The sequence below is a fragment of the Baudoinia panamericana genome (assembly GCF_000338955.1).
Source record: "Baudoinia panamericana UAMH 10762 unplaced genomic scaffold BAUCOscaffold_6, whole genome shotgun sequence".
Classification (NCBI taxonomy): domain Eukaryota; kingdom Fungi; phylum Ascomycota; class Dothideomycetes; order Mycosphaerellales; family Teratosphaeriaceae; genus Baudoinia; species Baudoinia panamericana.
This window is the reverse complement of record NW_006911262.1, coordinates 1,114,896-1,133,260: the sequence shown is the minus strand read 5'-3', so window position 1 is coordinate 1,133,260 and position 18,365 is coordinate 1,114,896. Positions and strand designations below refer to the sequence as shown.

General features: G+C 55.5%; 10 protein-coding genes across 10 annotated transcripts; 4 read left to right on the top strand and 6 right to left on the bottom strand.

The window, feature by feature from the left end:
* The first annotated feature begins 367 nt into the window (after positions 1-367).
* On the top strand, positions 368-1,679 carry BAUCODRAFT_34074 (uncharacterized protein). The gene is made up of 2 exons (XM_007677952.1): positions 368-870; positions 923-1,679. The coding sequence occupies exons 1-2, from the start codon at positions 475-477 to the stop codon at positions 1,217-1,219; spliced, it is 693 nt and encodes a 230-aa protein (XP_007676142.1). The 5' UTR covers positions 368-474; the 3' UTR covers positions 1,220-1,679.
* A 374-nt stretch (positions 1,680-2,053) lies between these two features.
* Positions 2,054-4,201, top strand: BAUCODRAFT_49773 (uncharacterized protein; the record flags this gene model as incomplete). Its single annotated transcript, XM_007678029.1, has 3 exons — positions 2,054-3,012; positions 3,235-3,583; positions 3,626-4,201. Coding segments are annotated over 3 exons (1,884 nt in total), but the record flags the coding sequence as incomplete, so codon positions are not given.
* A 322-nt stretch (positions 4,202-4,523) lies between these two features.
* Positions 4,524-4,880, bottom strand: BAUCODRAFT_486094 (uncharacterized protein). The gene has a single exon (XM_007678447.1). The coding sequence runs from the start codon at positions 4,798-4,800 to the stop codon at positions 4,612-4,614; it is 189 nt and encodes a 62-aa protein (XP_007676637.1). The 5' UTR covers positions 4,801-4,880; the 3' UTR covers positions 4,524-4,611.
* A 318-nt stretch (positions 4,881-5,198) lies between these two features.
* On the top strand, positions 5,199-7,287 carry BAUCODRAFT_486044 (uncharacterized protein). Its single transcript, XM_007678446.1, has 3 exons — positions 5,199-5,352; positions 5,415-6,671; positions 6,728-7,287. The coding sequence occupies exons 1-3, from the start codon at positions 5,279-5,281 to the stop codon at positions 7,173-7,175; spliced, it is 1,779 nt and encodes a 592-aa protein (XP_007676636.1). The 5' UTR covers positions 5,199-5,278; the 3' UTR covers positions 7,176-7,287.
* A 130-nt stretch (positions 7,288-7,417) lies between these two features.
* On the bottom strand, positions 7,418-8,225 carry BAUCODRAFT_69404 (uncharacterized protein; the record flags this gene model as incomplete). The annotated part of the gene is made up of 2 exons (XM_007678056.1): positions 7,418-7,561; positions 7,827-8,225. The coding sequence occupies 2 exons, from the start codon at positions 8,223-8,225 to the stop codon at positions 7,418-7,420; spliced, it is 543 nt and encodes a 180-aa protein (XP_007676246.1).
* A 3-nt stretch (positions 8,226-8,228) lies between these two features.
* Positions 8,229-10,647, bottom strand: BAUCODRAFT_485849 (uncharacterized protein). The gene is made up of 3 exons (XM_007678445.1): positions 9,258-10,647; positions 8,954-9,159; positions 8,229-8,877 (listed from the first exon to the last, which is right to left on the bottom strand). Exons 1-3 carry the CDS (start codon positions 10,525-10,527, stop codon positions 8,461-8,463), a joined length of 1,893 nt encoding a protein of 630 aa, XP_007676635.1. The 5' UTR covers positions 10,528-10,647; the 3' UTR covers positions 8,229-8,460.
* A 263-nt stretch (positions 10,648-10,910) lies between these two features.
* Positions 10,911-11,688, top strand: BAUCODRAFT_24405 (uncharacterized protein; the record flags this gene model as incomplete). Its single annotated transcript, XM_007677813.1, has 3 exons — positions 10,911-11,115; positions 11,205-11,659; positions 11,683-11,688. 3 exons carry the CDS (start codon positions 10,911-10,913, stop codon positions 11,686-11,688), a joined length of 666 nt encoding a protein of 221 aa, XP_007676003.1.
* A 745-nt stretch (positions 11,689-12,433) lies between these two features.
* Positions 12,434-15,926, bottom strand: BAUCODRAFT_34067 (uncharacterized protein). The gene is made up of 2 exons (XM_007677951.1): positions 15,341-15,926; positions 12,434-15,189 (listed from the first exon to the last, which is right to left on the bottom strand). Exons 1-2 carry the CDS (start codon positions 15,843-15,845, stop codon positions 12,497-12,499), a joined length of 3,198 nt encoding a protein of 1,065 aa, XP_007676141.1. The 5' UTR covers positions 15,846-15,926; the 3' UTR covers positions 12,434-12,496.
* Positions 15,927-16,816: 890 nt separating this feature from the next.
* BAUCODRAFT_34066 (uncharacterized protein) lies at positions 16,817-17,273 on the bottom strand. The gene is made up of 3 exons (XM_007677950.1): positions 17,222-17,273; positions 16,994-17,168; positions 16,817-16,940 (listed from the first exon to the last, which is right to left on the bottom strand). Exons 2-3 carry the CDS (start codon positions 17,106-17,108, stop codon positions 16,867-16,869), a joined length of 189 nt encoding a protein of 62 aa, XP_007676140.1. The 5' UTR covers positions 17,109-17,168; positions 17,222-17,273; the 3' UTR covers positions 16,817-16,866.
* Positions 17,274-17,361: 88 nt separating this feature from the next.
* BAUCODRAFT_108515 (uncharacterized protein) lies at positions 17,362-18,346 on the bottom strand. The gene is made up of 3 exons (XM_007678444.1): positions 18,079-18,346; positions 17,953-18,030; positions 17,362-17,897 (listed from the first exon to the last, which is right to left on the bottom strand). The coding sequence occupies exons 1-3, from the start codon at positions 18,142-18,144 to the stop codon at positions 17,628-17,630; spliced, it is 414 nt and encodes a 137-aa protein (XP_007676634.1). The 5' UTR covers positions 18,145-18,346; the 3' UTR covers positions 17,362-17,627.
* Positions 18,347-18,365: the final 19 nt, after the last annotated feature.

Below are 18,365 nucleotides of genomic sequence, written 5' to 3'. Positions count from 1 at the left end.
TTAGTAGCGGATAGTGGTCCTGTCAATGCGCGGTGGCCGACTACACAACTCGACTCCGGCACTGCAAGATACGCCTCATCCAAGTGCTACGCATGCAAAAGGTCTATGTCTATACATGCAAACAGGTGCAAGTAAGATACTTGCTCATCGAATGCGGTCATTTGAGACGGTAAGAGCCGCTGAGAGTCATTCAGCGTAGGAATCCACGCAAACTTGCTCAATTAATGCACCCCTTTGGGAGCGCTAACATTGCCAAGCTCACCAAGCAACAAATAGCCGGGTCCATTTCCCGCCTCGCCAACCAGAATGATGAAGACATAATGAATTTGTATATAATGTGTTGCGCCGCACGTGGAGCAACAATGTGTGTCACTTTTGTTGTTGGTATATCGTTTCGCTGTCTGATGTGTCAACGTACCCTCATCCAAGACCATTAATTTACAGCTGACCAAGTTCCTAACTGATAATAAGACCATGATGTTGTTCAAGACACTCCTAGGTCTAGCGGTCGCCAGCTTAACGTCCGCACACTTCATCCTGCAATGGCCACCGACTGCCGGTTTCGACGATGACCTCGAGCCGAACGCGCCTTGTGGCGGTGCAAACGTTGTCTCGAACAGCAGCAACCCGCAGGTCCAAGTCGGTCAATTTGCACTTAGCATCCTCAACACGCATCCGGCGGGAGAATGGCTCTTCCGCGCCACCACGGACACGGTTGGCCTGTCCAACTTCACAACCATCTCACCAATCGTTAATACCACGGGCGTTGGCTCATTTTGCCTTACCAACATGATGGTACCGTCATTCTTCGCCGGCAGCGCTGGTGTCATTCAAGTGGTAGACAATTCTGTAGACGGCGTCTTGTACCAGGTCAGTCACGAACCCTGAGCACACATATCCAGAACGTTACTGACGTTAGCAGTGTGCGCCCGTGAACTTCGTCAGCGGTTCCAACACGACGGTCGGCAGCAGTTGCTCCAATGCTACGGGTTTCAGCGCGGTCAGGACTGGCATGACGCTTAATGGCTTCTCCGCCAACTCCTCGCAAGCCAGTGCATCCAGCAGCGCCGCAGCATCGGGTTCTGCGACCGCATCGCGCTCTGGATCTGCTACTGCCTCTGCTGCCACAGCAACTTCTTCAGCCGCAGCTGCTGTTGCTACGGGTTTGAGCGGACTTGCAGGAGGACTCGGTCTGCTCGCTGCAGGACTCATCCTGTAGACGGACGAGAAAGTTGCTTCACTGCAGACGCTTGCGCGACCATGTGAGACTCCCCTGTGGCATCTCTCGGTGACAAGCTGGACTCCCGTCGCGAGCTTTGCCTCTGCCAGCAATAAACTGGTACATATGAGCACGCGGTCACCGCAGTGAGTCTGGGCCTATTAAGTATGACAACAAGGCCGAGGGAAAGAAAGTCGGTCTGTAATGGAACACGATAGATCCCATGGGTATCGCTATAGGCTCGGTGTCGGTCATCAGCTTGTGCATTGTGCGCTCTACTTAGAGGCTGTGCACTACAAACGATCTCCGCAATATGGATACTCCATCTTCGCCCCCATATGTTCGAGGCGATGTAGCCCACCATCGACTTGTTGTTGGTGGATAAGTTCCTCTGCAGGTCTTGATCCTTCCCTCAAGTTGCAACAATGGCAAACGATCTAGCACCGCCAATGCCAAGAGTTTGTACATCGCGTCGCGTCGCGCTTTCACGTGCCACTTCAGTCGTACAACCAGACCACCGTAACCTCTGTCTTCATTTTCAAACATGCAATGGAGGACGTCTCGCCGTTCAGGCTGCCAGACCTGTGGCGGTCGTCTCATTTCACGGTTCTACAGGAATCGGAGAGCTTGTTCTCACATTCCGGCTTTGACGTGCAGAGCATAAAGCCTATAGCATCCGGTGAGGACTCAGACTGGCCCTTTGTCGACTTTGAACATCTACAGCTCGAAAGTCTTGCCGATGGTGCCGTCACCGAACTTGAGCCACTGGACGTAGCTCCCACACATGAAAATGGAGAAGCCGTTGAAAACGCTACGCCTCACGATGACCCTATTGACCCTTGGACCTTGGCTGCGTACATTGATGATGGGGAATCTCAACCGAAGCTGCGGAGTTGGGAAGCGTTTGACAAACCATCAGTCAACACGGTCGATATTGTGTACCTCTCCGAAGCGGGTGTGGGTGCATTCGATGCAGCTTTAGCTTCAGCTTCGTCTCAAGCGGATGATGCGACCGGAGTTTTGCCACAAGATGTAACGCTACGCTCATTTCGCAGCCTAGCCCTTGGAAGGTCGTCTATCTTCTTTCAGTGGCAAGAGGTCAAACAATGCTTCGAGCAGATACTGCCGTCCGTACCGTTCTCGGGCTGCAGTCTGATGTGCTCGCAGGATGTCGCTACCGAGATAATGAGCTACGGAACGCTTTTGCGCAAACTACGATCATTCGTCGAAGTCACAGCGCAACCCGTGGCAAGTCTGCCGGCACTTACGGCGCTGAGAGGCAGCGTCGGGAGTATTCTCGAGGCCATTGAGGCTGTATTGTCTACCAATCTCCCGGGCTGCCGCTCGATGCTGCAATTGCATTCTGCACTGGACCTCCCAAGGGGGCTCCTGCAGCTTGTTGAACGGTTGGTAGAAAGTGTGCGAGATGCGGAATCCGAAGAAGAGGTAATAGCAAGGCTTTCAGACGAGGTCACATCAGCGGTCGAATCTGGTACTATGTTCGCGCATGTGCTCAGAAACATCCTTGCTCGCGTCTGCGGACCGTGGCTTGTCTCTCTGAAGGAGGAGCTCGGGCTTAATCATCCACATGCTTCTCAAGCCTTGGGGCATTCCCATGGCGGTACAGCGGCACCGGGAATACCAGGCTTAACTGGGGCGTCGCTATCAACGCGCCCTCCAAGCCGAACGGCATTCCTAGATGCTGAGGACGAACGACTCGTCAAAGAAACTAGGCAGACCGTAAGCCTGTTACGAGTGAACTTCCCAGAGCACCTGCATCAGGTAACAACAGGGTACTATACGGAAAATGCGGATCCAGCAGTAAGCGATATGAAGCCACATATAGCCCGTCTCTGGCTCGCCGATGAACAGGGTCCATGGAGCGGCATCGACTATCAGGAACAGTACTTGAAGGTTACCGATCGACAGATGTCTCTGCATCCTCACACGCTGGGCATGGTGCCTCGAGATGATATCTCTAGCGAAGTGGCGGCACTCCTGCAAAATCAGCCAAGCAATCAAGCGTCTGGGCCTAATCTTACGAATAGGAGAGTGGATGTATTTGAGGAGACGAGGCAGTCAGTCCAAGCACACCACCGCCGCTTGAACAAACTCCTAATGAGGCAATTGTTCAGCTCGCTCCAGCTTCGGAAGCATATCGACTTGCAGCGTGGGTTCCATCTCCTTGGAAATGGCCACTTTGTCAGCCGTCTTTCGACTGCCCTGTTCAGCACCGACACGCAATCTCCCGAGCGCAAGCGTTGTACAGTACCTACAAGCGAAACCGTGGGCTTGCGTCTCGGGGCGACGGCGGGCCAACGCTGGCCACCCGCAAGCTCAGAATTGCGCCTGACGCTCATGGGGGTGTTGAGCGAAGGCTACCAGGCAGCAGCGCCGCGCGGTGAGCTGGTACATGACCACGCCTCGGATCTCCCTGGAGGTCTTAGCTTTGCGATTCGCGAGCTTCCAGACGAAGAGATTGAACGGGTGATGGATGCCAGCTCGTTGTATGCGCTTGACTTTCTCAAGCTGCAATACGCGGCGCCACCGCTGTTGGATTTGATCTTCACACCCAGCTGCATGCAGAAGTACGACGACATCTTCCGATACTTACTTCGCATGTTACGTGTGTTCGACTTGACCAAGAGGCTGCAGAGCATCGTTGCCAAGGATGAACACTCAAGCTCTGCTATTAAGACCAAACTCGTGATGCAAGTCCATCGCGCCGTGTCCGGTATTATGGCATACGTGATGGATGTTGGCGTTGCGGTACCGTGGGCAGAGCTTCAGCATTCGCTGGACACAATCGAGCGAGACGTATTTGGGAACGAAGGCGAGAGTGAGACGAAGCCAATGAGCAACATCACCGCCCTTGCAAACATCCACGAAGCCTGTCTCGACCAGATCAGGACGCGCCTTTTCCTTCGAAAGAAGCAAGGTAGTATCCGCGATGCTTTGGATGACCTACTGAGAACTGTGCTGAAGGCCGCCGTGGTCATACAGGGCGACAATGTTGCTGCACACAACGCAGCATCGACAGTGTTTGTGGCTTCCCTCCGCGAGCTCATCCGGGTGCTCCAGTCCAGTGAGACTTTCTCCAACGCAGGCGCTCGGTTGGCCGACCAGCTTGCCGACGAGCGTGAGGTTGTAGGCATCCTGATCAATCAGTTGAATTGGAATAATCACTATCAAACAAGCGATAGTAAGACACCTTAGCATGATAAGCAGTATGGGAATACAGATCGCCCAAGCCGCACACGCAACCCTTTACAACATCCACAAGTGAAGACTACGCATGTATTGACCTGTATCGCACCGCCTCTCAGGCACCTCTGAGGCTTTCAGTAGCGCGTTATTTCACACAAAGTTGAACAAACCATACTCTCTAAGCCTTACGTGACTTTCGCCTCGGCGCTGCCAACCTCGTGCGAGTCAGGCAAGCGAAAACGGAGAGAGGAGAACCGTTGGAGAACTCGCCTACTAAGTTGCGTTGCTCTGACGATCAGCTGCAGTCGAATCGATCTGCATCGCGGAGACTGCAGATCGTTCTGCCGGCAAGCCGGGACCGACGCGATCATCATTGGTGGGAAGCCCGTCAATGCCTGCCAGGCACGGACGCCACGTTATGAGACGTGACAACTCACAGTCCGTTTACTCATCGATGGCCAATGCCAATGTTGGCTGCCACCGCCGACCGTGTCATCGGTGCAAAGCCCAAGTTCGTGTTATCGTCCGAATGGGTCAGTGGGCACAGCCAGATGCGGCCTCCCAGCCGCTCGCCCCCAGCATGCGCGCGAACATGCTGCATCCCAGATCCCATACGTCACCTTGTAGCGTCGAATGGACTGTGCGCATCAACGACCACAGACTGCGACGAGCGCCGGAGTGTCTCCCAGTGAGTTCAGTTTCCGTGTCTCTGCTTCTAGATCTTCTCTCCTCCTACACGCCTCTCATTCCTATCTTAAGTGGTCTGCACGACCGTTTCAGCGGTCATCCACGCGAGTCGTTGTCAGTGTGGAGGTGGTACAGACAAGCCGACCTTAACGCTCATCCGTCAAGATGGCGCGCTATGGTGGACTGCGAGGTGCGAAGCTCTCAGCGGCTATCGGTGTCGCCGCGGGCACTTGTTTCTTGTGAGTACATCAAGACCTCGCCGCAGTCTCGTGACATCCCAACGGCTGACACGCATACCAAGTCTCTTCGGCTACGACCAAGGCGATCTCGCCGGGCTCCTGACAGTCCCGCGTTTCCGCGCGCAGTTCCCACAGCTCGACACCATTGGCAACCCAGGCAGCCTCCACGTCGCCACCATCCAAGGCATCACCGTCGCAGCATGGAACATCGGATGTTTCCTCTCCTGCATGCTCACCACCTTCTGGGGCGACCTCATCGGCCGCAAGAAGTGCATCTTCGTCGGCCTCGTCTTCCTAATGATCGGTGAGATCATCCAGGCTTCGTCCTTCTCCTTTGGCCAGTTCATCGCCGGCAGAGTCATCGCTGGTTTCGGTAATGGTTTCAATACCGCCACCGTGCCGGCATGGCAGGCCGAGTGCACCAAGGCGCACCGTCGTGGAACCATGCTCATGATCTCCGCCGGCGCCTGTATCGCCGCCGGCTTGTCCTTCAGCTACTGGATCGACTTCGCCTTCTCTTGGATCTCTTGGTCTTCGGCATCATGGCGCGTCCCGATCGCACTGCAGCTGTTCTTCGGTCTCGCCGTCCTGGGCCTGATGTTCTTCATGCCCGAGTCGCCGCGCTGGCTTATCCTTACCGGCCGCGAGGACGAGGCGCTCAACGTCCTCTCTGCCCTCAACGACGTCGACCGCAACGAACACCAAGTGCGGCAGGAGTTCCTGCAGATCAAGGACGCCGTGATCGAGATGGCCAAGGGCGGCACCCGTGACGTCTTCAGCATGGGCGATTACCGACACCTGCACCGTGTCATCCTCGCCTTTGTCCTGCAGATCTTCCAGCAGATGTCCGGTATCAACCTCGTCACGCAGTACTTCGCCCTCATGTTCATCCAGCAATTCGCCTACCGTCGCTGGGTCGCCAGCCTCATCGCCGCCTGCGCCGGAACGGAGTTCTTCCTCGCTTCCTTCGTGGCGGTAGTGGGCATCGACCGCTTCTGGGGGCGGCGAAGCTTGATGATGTTCGGCGCGAGCGGCATGTGCTTGTCGATGACACTGATCTGCATCATGCAGTACATTCACATTCAAGCGAGCTTGATCGCAGGCACTGTGTTCGTGTTCGCCTTCGTCACGTTCTTCGCGATCGGCTGGCAGGGCATGGCATGGCTGTACCAGGTCGAGGTCATTCCGTTGCGCATCCGTGGGCCGGCGAACGCGCTTTCAACGGCTGCCAACTGGCTCATCAACTTCGTCGTGGTGCTTATTGCACCGGTGGCCTTCCACACCATCGGCTACAGGACCTACATCATCTTCGCCGTCACGTAAGCATCTCTACCCTCGTCATTCGCGATCAAGCTAACACATATTTATTCTACAGCAACTTCGTCGCCGTGCCCCTAGTATACTTCTTCTACCCCGAAACCGGCTACCGCAGCCTAGAAGAAGTCGACGTCATCTTCCACGCCGCCTCCCTCGGTCCCAACCCCTGGCTCAACGTCGTCAAAATCGCCGCCAACGAACCACTCTGGTACGGCAAGGACGGCGAAGAGCCCTTCCTGTACGAGGAGAGCGACTGGCATAAACGACACGTCCGTTTCTCGGACGAGGTCAAGGATAGCGAGGGCAGCAGCTCGGGCTTGAACGACAGTGGTGGGAGCGATGGAAGCAGTCCGACGAATTTCGTGGAGAAGGAGAAGAGCGGGAGTGATGAGGATGAGGCGCCGCGGGAGTATGGAGACGAGGCTGCGCCGAGTCCGGCGGTGTTTAGGACGAGTGCGGACAGGGATGCTGCGAGAAGTATCCGAAGTGCTGGCAGGGGATACTAAATGTGTATAACGTGGTTTTGGGAGTTCTTTGGGTTTGTTGGGATATACACCACAGGAAACGAGGGTATGGTCGAGGCTGGGAGGCGTATACAGCAGTTGAGAGTATTCCCAGAGCGCTTGAAAGCGAGGTGCAGTGTAATGATACAGCAACGATATACCGCTAATCACACATCTAATGCCACGAATCGTACGCAGTCACATGTTCTCCCCCTCTCATACAGAAAATGTACGGGAATGGGTCTCTAAACGTTCAACACAGGTCCTTCGTCTCCATACACCGGATCTCTAGTGAACCACGGCAAGTTCTTGATCTTCGCCACCTTGCCCTCCTCGCCCGGCTTCCCATAGCACATATCCCAATTGCAGCCTTTCGGATAGCATCCGACCTACAACCACCCAAGTCAGCCAGTGACGAACAACAGCATCATATTCACCAAGCCACGGAACCACAAAAGTCAAAACCGGGCTCTTCATTCCTGGCGACAGTGTTCGACGGAGAGTCTGCGAAATGGGCCAGCGCTCCACCCAATTCGCGACAAAGCGTTCTGGGCAACACATGCACCGCCGAAGGAGAAGAATAGGAGAGATGAGTGAGGAGGAAGAAAGAAAAGAAAAGAAAAGAAAAGATAAGAAAAGAAAGTCAAATCATACCATCTCAAACCCGCCCTCCAAATCCTCAAGCAACCTATGCGCGACCCCCGCCGGCATGACAATCACATCCCCCCTCCCCACCACCTCCTCCACTCGCTCAGGGTTGTCTTCATGCCCGAAGCACAATCTCGCCTTCCCGTGAGCGATCGCCAGCACTTCATGGCTGGTTGAGTGGAAGTGCGAGGTGGAGTACATGGTGTAGCGCCATTGGGGCGTCACCACACCCACGGAAGAAAGGTGCGTTTCCAAGTCGGAGGCGCTTGCGGAGGGGAAAGCGTGGCGGTAGATCAGGAGGGGTTTGTGCTGGATCGAAGTGTTGGGGATGAGGTTGTGGGCGGGGATTTGGTGGGTGAGGGTTTGGAGATCCTTGGATGGGGTAAGTTTGGTTGTGGATGCCATGGCTCGGCGGAGCATTTGATGACAGTAACTCTGATGGCGCTTGTGTATGCGTTTGAATGGCGTGTTGTGGATGGGAAGTTGTAGACCCTGTGACATCATTGTAAGCATGCCAGGCCAAGTCACTTAACGTCGATGTCGAGCTCGATGCCAGTTTGTTCGAAGCTGCAGAAGGAGTTTTCCATTCCATCCGCCACCAACGCCTCGCTCGCTTCCCATAGTACCTCACAACCCAGGCTCACGCCTTGCCATTCGTCAGCCCTTTCCCCAATGCCTCCTTCAACAGCACTTTGAGCTCTCCGATTTCCTCCCTCAACTTCTGCACCTCCACCACGGTCCCCTCAACCACAACATTGGGCCTACTCTCCTCCACCCTCTTCCCCCACCCACTCCCCTCCACATCCAGCTCGTCGGCCAACTGCTCCCACTCCTCGACCGTATCGTCGTCCGCCTCATGGCGCGTGCGATTCCACTTCACCCTGCGCGCGGTCCTCTGCTCGAGCCAAGCCGTCACAAGCAGGAGCGGGGAGTAGATGATGCCCATGATGACGTCGTTGACGTATTTGTAGCGGGAGCGGGACATCCACCATTCGAGGGGGAGGCTGAGGCAGAAGATTTCGATCAGATTAAAGGGGGCGATAAAGACGTTTTCATCCTGCCATATCACAATAAGTAGGAGGATCAGATGTCGTTTTGGAGAACCGCAAAGGGGAAGTATGTTGTTTACCTACCGGCGCGCGGACGAATTGCATAGTCTTCTGACTGTACAGCGCCAAGAACTCGTCGATGGCGTTGGTGGTGACGTCTTCGTAGGCGGAGTTGTAAAGGGCGATGAGGACGTTGAGCAAAATCACTATGATGATGAAGTTGTAGATATAGTAGAGTATCAACCCGAAGGGCGGGGCGAAGCGAGACCAGCCGTCGAAGTCCGGAGATCCTACAAAGTGGTGAGTTGGGAGGGTCAGCTGTGTGTTATGTGGTTGATGAAGAGGTAGAGGAAGATGGGGTAGGGATAGCGTTGGTGTGGTGGCTTACCCATTATGGCGTTCAGCATCTGCTTGACGATGAACCCGGACGCCGTAATGGCGTTATCTTCCGCTTGATCCAACCCGACAAACCCTTGCAAGAAGCCTACCAGCACGACGAAGAGTAAAGCGAAAAAGATGATGGATTCCTTCATCATGACCTTCAACACAACGAGCATGGCGCCGAAGAAGCGGAAGCCGTCCAGATACAGTAGTAGACGCATCCAGAACATGGGGCTGGAGAAGGCGAGGAAGTCGTAGCTAAGCTCGTTCATGCGATGTCTCGGCTCGGAATCGTAAGGGTGGCCGAGTAAGGCGATCATGCGGGTGACGAAGGAGATGGTGAGGAGGATGTAGAGGGTGGAGTTGAAGATGTTCCAGAAGGAGAGGTAGTAGCGGCCGACCTTGTAGAATTTCCCGGCCTCGTCCAGCATGAAGCCGAGGGTGAAGACGTAGAGCAGTCCCTCGATCACGTCCAGATCTCCCGTAGGGTTGATGGTGTTAATCGCTCCGGTGTACAGGGCGAGATACACCAGGGAGATGAAGATTTGCACGGCATTCTGATACTGCGGCACCCTCATGCGATCCGGATCGAAATGCGCCCAATAACTCGTATTGGTCTTCTGCTTGTAATCCACAAACCGCGACGGATCATCCTCATCCTGCGTCAACCAGCCGCGCCACAAATGCGCGATACACTTCTGATACCCGCTACTCGCAATCACCCTCACAGCATGCAAATCGACGGCCTTTTCTATAGCATTGGCAGGTTTGGTGTCCTGGCCGTCGACTACGATGCTGTACCGTTTGAGCAGGACGTCTTGGAGTAAATAGGTGTAGTTTTCTTCGTTTTCGATGAGGCTTTTAGCAATCACTTCGCACGCGGTGGCGCGGAGGGCGTGCAGGTCGGCGTCCCAGAGCTCGAGTTGGGATTGTTGGTGGAACCAGTTTTTGGCGATGAGGAGGGAGTAGACGACGCAGGCGGAATGATCGTCTTCGGTACTGCCCGACACCTTCCCGGCCGACTTGGCGGTGGCGACGACGGCGTCGGTGATGACGTTGCTGTGGGGTTGGGTGATGCGGTCGAGGGGCAGTTCGCAGGGGATGACTTGCTCGATCTGGTATTTGAGGCGGAGGGCGATGAGGGTGACTTGTTTGGCGGGGATGGCGGAGGGGATGGCGGCGGTGTCGCGGGTGGTGGGGAGGAGGGCGGCGAGTTCGTCGTGCAGGCCGTGGCGGTCACGTGTGCGGCCGTGCAGCCATTTCATCCAGGAGGACATGTTGGTGACAGTATAGAGGCGGGTGGGGTTGTCGGGTGGAGGTGGTGTGGTGTGGTGTGGTGTGGGCGGGGAGGGTGGGGATGTAGAGACAAGCTCTCTAGGTAGGCATTGTGGAGTGATGGTGGGTATGAGCTGTAGCACTTACCTTGTCTAATCGTTGTGAGAGACTACGTTTATCCACACAAACATGTGATGGGCCGTTGATGGAGAAAAGCAGGTTGTCGCTGCCAAGGTCTCCATATGCTTTGCTTCCACAACCCCCCGTGCCGAGGCTCCGCTAGCGTGTCATCGTCGCGTGGGATGGAATTAATGGGATTGATTAATCGAGCTTTACCTTCATTCACGCATAACCGGACAACGATAACGGGATCCATAACACCATCATGCCGCCGCGGAAGAAGGCCCGTCTCTCAGCAGCAACCTCGCCCACCCCCACCTCCCAGCCCAAAACGCCCCAACCCGCCGACCCAGACCCCACCACCACCACCACTACCACCACCGACACCGCCAACACTCTGCTAGACGATGCCTGGACGGACACGGAAGAACTCGGCCTGTTCAAAGGCCTCATGACCTGGAAACCCACCGGTAAGCCCATCCCACTCCACCAACCACTCTACCCCCCACCCACCAAAGCTGATAGGTCTCCCTCAGACTGACACCCGTACTTCTCCAAGGCATCCACAAACACTTCCGCCTCCTCTCCCTCCACCACTACCTCCTCACCAACGCCTACATCCACCCGCGTAGCGCGCATACCAAGCCGGCGGGGATATGGCGGAAGCTGGCCACGCTGTACGATCTGGAAGCGCTGGATGAGAGGGAGGATGCGCGACAACTATCCGACCTGAGCTCCACCGGCGCGGATGAACAAAAGGGAGGGGAAGGCGGGGATGGGGATGGGAGGGGAGATGACGATGACGCGGACGAGGACGAGGACGACGATGATGATGATGATGATGCCTACAGTGAGGCGGCGAACAAGATCCATCGAGCCGATTTCGAGTTGCCGGAGGATGATGGGGAATACGCAGACAGGAAGTGGAAGCAACGTTTCGCCGCAGAGGAAGGTGTGGAGGGAAGCGAGTCCCCTCCCGCACTCCCCGAGCTCAACCTAGCACCACACCCACCCGTGCGCTTCACACCTACCTTCAGCATTGAGCCGGAGGAGGCAGAGGCGCCCACGCCTGCATCTGCTAAGCACAGCGCGCGCGGAAAGACGGGTGTGGGTAGAGGCAGGCCCAGGGGAGGAAGCAGTAAACCCGCACCTGCGCCGCCACCGCCGCCGACTGGCACGCGAAGATCGGCAAGACAGCGCGCGGAGTCTGTGGCGGAGGAAGAAGAGGAAGACGGAGACGATGATCGTGATGACGAGGAGGAGGAGAAGGGAGGAGTAGAGGATGCCGAGGGACGAGGCGAGAGCGAAGAGACGCAGCGGACGCAGGATAGCAGCGCGCCTGCTAAATCCACGCGGAGTGGGCGTGGAAGGGGTCGCGCGGCTGCTGCTGTTGTTCGTGGGAGTGGGAGGGGCAGGGGGAGGGGCAGGGGGAAGTAGGGCGCTCCGTGTAAATGGGCGCAATGTATCCGTCGGCCATCACGAAGTGGGCGAGGGTTTAAGGTGAGTGTATGCGTGATCTGGCCCGTACGTCAACCGCAAGGCAATCGGACCGTGAGCGGAGGCGCTGTTGGCAAGAAGCAAGCCGGGCGCAGGAGGCTGGTCATCAATTCTGACCAGTGTAAGTCGTACCTTGACACGGAGAGGTTGACATGAACGGCTGTGTTCCACCGGTAACGAGACGTGCAAATGCTGAAAGACTCTACGCTCATACCGTACTTTTCGTCAAAAAGGCTCATTCTACGTCTATCATGACATCGAGCAGAATCATGACTTTGCTGCAAAACCCGCATCGCCGACCCAACTCCCATTACCATGCCATTCTCGCTTTCCCACCATCACGCATCGCCCCCTCTAATCATCCTCATCCGAGAACACCTCTTCACCCCTCTTCCGCCTCGCCATCCGGTCCTTCTTCTTCTTCCGCAACTCCGCACTCGTCAACTTGGCCTTCTTCTTCGTGCTCTCAATCTTGTTCCCCATCGCATCGAACTTGTCCTCCTCATCGTCATCCTGCTTGAGACGCGGACCCGCACCCTGCCCTTGCACCCAGTTGTGACCGGACGGGGTCATGCGGCCGTCCATGACCGCCCACACTTCCTCCGTCAAGTCCTTGGTGAACTCGGCCGAGTGCGTGATGATGATCACACCACCCTCGAAGGCCTTGATGGCCTTGGAGAGGGCGCCGAGGGAGTCGCGGTCGAGATAGTTGGTCGGCTCGTCGAGGACGATCAAGTGGGGACGCTGCCATGAGCACGCCGCGAGCACGACCTTGACACGCTGGCCACCGGAGAGACCGCGCATGCGGGAGTGCGAGACGAGTTCGGCGTCGAGGCCGAAGTTGGCGCAGTGTGACTCGATCTCCTTCCGCACCAGCGGCCGGAACTGCCCGCTCGCCAACGCCTCCTTCTGATCGACATCTGCCACCATCTTCTGATGCGACTGGATGAGCTCGTTCCGCGGAATCCACGCGTTGTCCGCCGTCATCATGGGCGTCCAGCGCTCGTTCTTCATGCCTATGTTCTCACCCAACGCAAACGAACACTCATACTCGTAGCTGTTCTTGAACTTTCTCCGTGAGTGCACGCCGATGACGCGACGCTGCGTACCCTCAATCTTGTAGATCTTGTCCATGGCCTTCTCGTCCTCTTCAGTGACGATCTTGTTGGCGCGATCCATCGTTTCGCGGTCCTCGCCAGTCTGGAATCGCCACTGGATATACTCAGACGGCGTCTTGTCAAGGAAGTGGTCGATGTGTGCGAAGGCGTGCTGCTTGATGTAGGCGATACGGATGTTCTCGTGCTGGTAGACATCGCCCGTGGTTGGGATGAGCTCACCAGTCAAGACGTTGACGAGGGTAGACTTGCCGGCACCGTTGGGACCGATAATGGCGATACGTGAGCCAAGCGAGCACTGGAAAGTGATGTCCTGAATCTGAGGCTTGGAGGTGCCGGGATACTGGAAGCTCATGTTGTTGACACGGACGATAGCCTTGGCCTTGGTCTTAACGCCTTCGAGGAAACCAGGCTCCGGGAATCTGAACTCGATTTCGGACGCTCCCAGCTCGTAGTAAGACTTGGCGGATGGGACGCGCTTGACGAACTCGCTAAGCTTGCCACGGTAACGCTTGAGCTTGAAGCGCTCGTAGTGGTACACGTGTTGAATAACGTTGTCCAAGAACTTGACGTCGTGGGAGATGATGATGGACGTGCATGGCGAGTTGACGAGGTAGTCTTCGAGCCACTTCACATTCTTGACGTCGAGATGGTTGGTCGGCTCGTCAAGGAGGAGGATGTCAGGCTTCTGGAAGACTGCGCGGGCTAAAGCGAGCTTCATCTTCCAGCCACCGGAGAGGGCAGTGATTGGGCCTTGGATCTGCTGGTCCACGAAGCCAAACTCGACGAGCGTCTTCTCGACTTCTTCTTGCGACAGATTTACGTCCGCCTGCTTAAGCTTCATCATGGTCCATGCAATGACAGTCATTTCAGTGTCGGCAGAATCGAGATCGTGCTCAATGTAGGCCGTCTTGACCTCGCTTTGCTTAGGGAAGCCCTCAACCTGTTCGTTGTTGATGGCACGCATGAGCGTCGTCTTACCAGAACCGTTCGGGCCGAGAAGACCGTAACGCTGACCACGCTTGAGGCGCAGATTGGTTTGATTGAGCAGGATCTTGGCACCGTAAGCCAGGTTGAACGTGCAGTTGCAAAGGTCCTCGCCCTCCTCCTCATCCGGCTCGATCTCGTCCTCTGCAGACGCACCAGGAGTGGCACGCTTCCGGAGGGTATCCACGACATTCTGAGCATCTTCCTGCCCGATCATGGCAACAACAAGCGGTAGAATGTTGGTCGCCCACTCAACCGGATCCTTGGCTTTCTCGTCGACGAGCTGACCGCCAATGGCAGCAATAAAGTCCAATACTGGCTCAAACTTGGTGATGGTCTCCTTGTGCTTGTAGTCGAGAATGTCCTTCAACTTGGCCTTGACAGTCTCAAGCTCACCATCGGCCGACTTCTCCGGGATCTTGCCGTCCTTGACATTACCCACGCGAATGAGCGTATCGAGAGCCTGCTTGGTCTTCTCACGAGCCTCTGGGTCAGCAATGTTGGAGTAGTTCTCCTCTGTCTGCGGCATGAGCTTTGGCAAGAACGCAGCCACGATATTCGGGTCCTCGACCAGCTTGCACATGTTGTCAATGATCACAGCTGTCTTCCGCTTGATGGCGGTCTCGCGCTCCTTCAGGCCACGCTCGAGCAGCGGGACCATAATGGCCAAAGTCGGCTCGTGCACGTCCGTAACGAAAGTAGTGGCACCGAGAAGATGTATCGTCTCTGGCACATTCTCCGGCTTGGCGATACACTTGATGAGCTCGGGAATGAAACGCTCAATGTCTTTGTTGGAGATGAGCTGGCAGACCTTCTCCATCGTCGTGTATGCCCGCTTCTTCACCTCCGGCTTGGTATCCCACATTGCCTCGGAGACGATGGGGATAAGGTCCGGAACGCGGAAACCAGTCTGTGACGGCGCACTTTCGCAGAGTGCCTCGATACCTGTACAACAATGTCAGTAACAATTCCATCTATTTCACTTCCCACCCAGCCAGACAGAAGTTGCCACTCTCAGACCGGCACAGATTTGTGAAGTACCATCGTAGCGACAGTCTTCTGCCGTGGAATGTAAGGAGAAGGGACTTAAACTTACACTCTAGATCGGTCATCTTTTCGGGCCACTTCTGCGCCTCTCTGATAGACTTGACGTAATGAGGAATGAGAACCTTCACCGCGTTCGGGTTCACAGCCTTGGTGATGGCGATGGCCGCATCCTGTGCTGCCACCTTGACGGGCACCATCTTGTCGCCGACTGCACCAAGTACCGCAGGCAGAAGCTGCACGAGGTACGGCTGCATGATGGGCGCGACATCCGAGTGCTTCGCAATCGCAGCAATTGCCTCGCATGCATTCTGTCGGACGCCAGCATCCTTCTTGTTGTTCAGCATCTTCTTGAGGCCCTCGACGGCCTTGGTGGGGGCCTCATGCTCTTCGATGTCGCCGTTGATGAAGGTGGCGATCTCCTGGGAAGTACCCTTTGCCTCATCGCCGGGCTTGCTGACGGACAGCTTCTTCATCAACTCGTCAAGCACCTGCGTGCTCTGCTTGTTCTCCTTCGCAATCTGCTGCGCGGAGTCCATGTCGAGCGCTGGTGCCATGTTGGAGGGATGAAGGAAAGGAAGAGAGTGTGTGTGGTGTAGAGGAAGGTGTAGGCGCAGGCGGTGGATTAAATGTAGCGTGGGGCAACAAAAAATCGAATCTAGTGGCGGCGAATCTGTTAGCGCCTTCAACAGAGTGGACCCTTACCGCTCGCGCCTAAGGCCGCGAAGCACTGCCCAGCAGTACATGACTCGAGCGTTACCGCAGCTAAAGTGGCGAGTAAGTAAACGAGCGGTTTAAGGAGGAGCACAAGAAAATGCGCCAGCCTGCTCCGCAACCCAACTTGACGATACCGCCGCCTGGCGTAGCGATGGTTCAGGACTGTCCGTCTTAGTCTGCTTCACGCGGGTGTACCCGACACACGGTTTGTCAACAGCGCTCAATTATTTCCTGCATTGACTGTAGACGTGAATGGCGTGGGATCATTGACCGCCTGTGTCTGGCTGGCAAATGCGCAAGCAAAAGATCGACCACGACTGCTGCAGTACACGACCTATTTTACCGGAAGTGAATACTGCTGCTACTATTCAAAACGTTCACGCCAAATCCGTCGAAGAACGGCAGGTATAGTTCTGTATGCTCGAAATACCTGGAGGCGCACATCTCACAGTGCGCAAAGAAGACCGTCCTGCATTTGGGACTTCTTTCGCCTGTCGTCCTCTGCATTCGAGTCAACGGGTACCGACATCGGTGCATAGCAAGAGTAGGTCAACCCAGTCCCCTCCAGTCTTGTTAACGCTATGACAGACATTGTGGGTGTGAAGGAAACTAATAGATAAACGAGAAGAACATATCCCACGTTAGGTCATGCTATGTATAATATGCGGCCCCATGGTCCACGCAGCCGTGGATGCAGCCAAGGGAAATTCAACCAACGTCGGATACTGATCACTATATCTTCCTGCTACTCGAGCCGGCAGAGGTGGTATCGGCTGCTGATGTCTGTCCCGCTTTAGGGCCAGAAGCAATTGTCTGGTCAACCCCGGAAAACACAATTAGTGATGCCTTGCACGACAAGAGTCAATCAGTACATACCTGCGGGTCCGCACCTTGTCCCGCCTCGACTTTGTTCTGGATCCAGCTCTTGTCCTTGTCTGGGCCTTTATCAGTACAGCGTCTACATCACAGAGATCGAATCTTCGCGTACCGAAACCCTGGTTCATGCCATGCCCTTCGCCTGAGCTTGGTGCCACATTGGGATCAGATGAAACGTTCTCGTGGTCGCCCAGCTTGGCCTCAATCTTCTTGATGATTCCCGACATTTTGCAGCTGATATTCTGCACCTATCGACAGTATTGTTGAATCGTAAAAGGGTCAATAGACTTTCACAAGAATCAGAAAGGCACACTTAGAGAAAGCTTGTGCAAGCTTATACTGCCATGTGAGCCTACGCAGGCAAGGTAGCTATGACGATCAATCAACATGAGTGCCATGTCATCGCGACGCGCCTAAGCAGACAACTGTTAAACACGTGTAGTCTCGCACCATTTGTGTTGGGTGAGAGAGGAGTCAAACGGTTCGCTCTCGATGTTCGATGTCGTCATTGTATGGGGTTGTACGCCGACAGATCCGAATACATGTCCGCAGATACGTAGCCCTTCAACCCAAGATTAAAGCCTTCCCTACCGGACACATCTACTGCACCGTGGAGGGTGGGCTCAAGGCAACCTTGATGGACTGGGTCGTCTGACGCTCTCAACAACTGTATTTCAACTTCACGTCGCCGAACACTGAGTACATTCCTGCCTTGACTTGAAGTCGACACTCTCCGTGCGAACGTTTTACGCCGCGTCCTTCTGCTCTGCATAGGAGATCGAAGGATAGCACTCCGGTCGGTTTTTGTTGTAGATTTCCTGAGCCGGCTTCGGTGCACCCATCGCCAGAGGATCTTCGCTTGCCACCGTCCCAGTCTTGAAAATGACGATGCCAGGAGCAGCTTCGGCGTGAACAATCATGATCGTGCCACAGTTCTGACACCGTTCATAGGTGACGTTCTTGCCGCTCTCGCCCTTGCGAGTCCATTTGGCTGCGGTACCGGAGGTCTGTATGTACTGTATAGGTACCGAACATTAGTGGCTGCGTTCCATCTCTTCGAATGGGACGTACATTTTCCGATTTAATCGCGGAATTCACGCTACCGTTCGGACCCGCAGTCTGTATGCAAGGTATGCAGTGGCAAATAGCCTGCGATATCAGCTGTTTGTTCAACAAGGGAGAAGGGGCTGCACGCACAACACCCAGTGGATCGCCGGTATATTCGTGCGTATACTCTCCGCAGAGGCAGCTACCTTTCGGCATCTTGGCAACAGCGTTGGGGCGCTGTAGAAGATGTACGATTGAGACAGGCTTGGCTAGGTCGGTGCGAGATCAACGATTAGCTGGGTGGACAAGTCCACTGACCTGGCCAAAGTGTCAGTTGTTCCAGGACATTACTTTCTGCGTACACGCATGCATGACAATGACGCAACAAAAGAAGCAGAGTTCAAGCCGGTGGAGGTTCGTCGGGCGTGTTCTTCCGC

What these genes read in the sequence shown, in the direction of transcription:
- BAUCODRAFT_34066 (XM_007677950.1), bottom strand. Translation starts at nt 17,108, where the DNA reads ATGTCGGGAATCATCAAGAAGATTGAGGCCAAGCTGGGCGACCACGAG. An exon ending in TGGCATGAACCAGGGTTTCG is followed by an intron (nt 16,941 to 16,993) that starts GTACGCGAAGAT and finishes ATAAAGGCCCAG; the next exon opens with ACAAGGACAAGAGCTGGATC.
- BAUCODRAFT_485849 (XM_007678445.1), bottom strand. Translation starts at nt 10,527, where the DNA reads ATGTCCTCCTGGATGAAATGGCTGCACGGCCGCACACGTGACCGCCAC. An exon ending in GATGCTGAACGCCATAATGG is followed by an intron (nt 9,160 to 9,257) that starts GTAAGCCACCAC and finishes ACCACTTTGTAG; the next exon opens with GATCTCCGGACTTCGACGGC. An exon ending in TGCAATTCGTCCGCGCGCCG is followed by an intron (nt 8,878 to 8,953) that starts GTAGGTAAACAA and finishes GTGATATGGCAG; the next exon opens with GATGAAAACGTCTTTATCGC.
- BAUCODRAFT_486044 (XM_007678446.1), top strand. Translation starts at nt 5,279, where the DNA reads ATGGCGCGCTATGGTGGACTGCGAGGTGCGAAGCTCTCAGCGGCTATC. An exon ending in GCCGCGGGCACTTGTTTCTT is followed by an intron (nt 5,353 to 5,414) that starts GTGAGTACATCA and finishes ACGCATACCAAG; the next exon opens with TCTCTTCGGCTACGACCAAG. An exon ending in TACATCATCTTCGCCGTCAC is followed by an intron (nt 6,672 to 6,727) that starts GTAAGCATCTCT and finishes TTTATTCTACAG; the next exon opens with CAACTTCGTCGCCGTGCCCC.
- BAUCODRAFT_34067 (XM_007677951.1), bottom strand. Translation starts at nt 15,845, where the DNA reads ATGGCACCAGCGCTCGACATGGACTCCGCGCAGCAGATTGCGAAGGAG. An exon ending in AAAGATGACCGATCTAGAGT is followed by an intron (nt 15,190 to 15,340) that starts GTAAGTTTAAGT and finishes ATTGTTGTACAG; the next exon opens with GTATCGAGGCACTCTGCGAA.
- BAUCODRAFT_34074 (XM_007677952.1), top strand. Translation starts at nt 475, where the DNA reads ATGATGTTGTTCAAGACACTCCTAGGTCTAGCGGTCGCCAGCTTAACG. An exon ending in TAGACGGCGTCTTGTACCAG is followed by an intron (nt 871 to 922) that starts GTCAGTCACGAA and finishes TGACGTTAGCAG; the next exon opens with TGTGCGCCCGTGAACTTCGT.
- BAUCODRAFT_108515 (XM_007678444.1), bottom strand. Translation starts at nt 18,144, where the DNA reads ATGCCGAAAGGTAGCTGCCTCTGCGGAGAGTATACGCACGAATATACC. An exon ending in CCGGCGATCCACTGGGTGTT is followed by an intron (nt 18,031 to 18,078) that starts GTGCGTGCAGCC and finishes CTGATATCGCAG; the next exon opens with GCTATTTGCCACTGCATACC. An exon ending in CCGCGATTAAATCGGAAAAT is followed by an intron (nt 17,898 to 17,952) that starts GTACGTCCCATT and finishes GTACCTATACAG; the next exon opens with TACATACAGACCTCCGGTAC.
- BAUCODRAFT_486094 (XM_007678447.1), bottom strand. Translation starts at nt 4,800, where the DNA reads ATGATGATCGCGTCGGTCCCGGCTTGCCGGCAGAACGATCTGCAGTCT.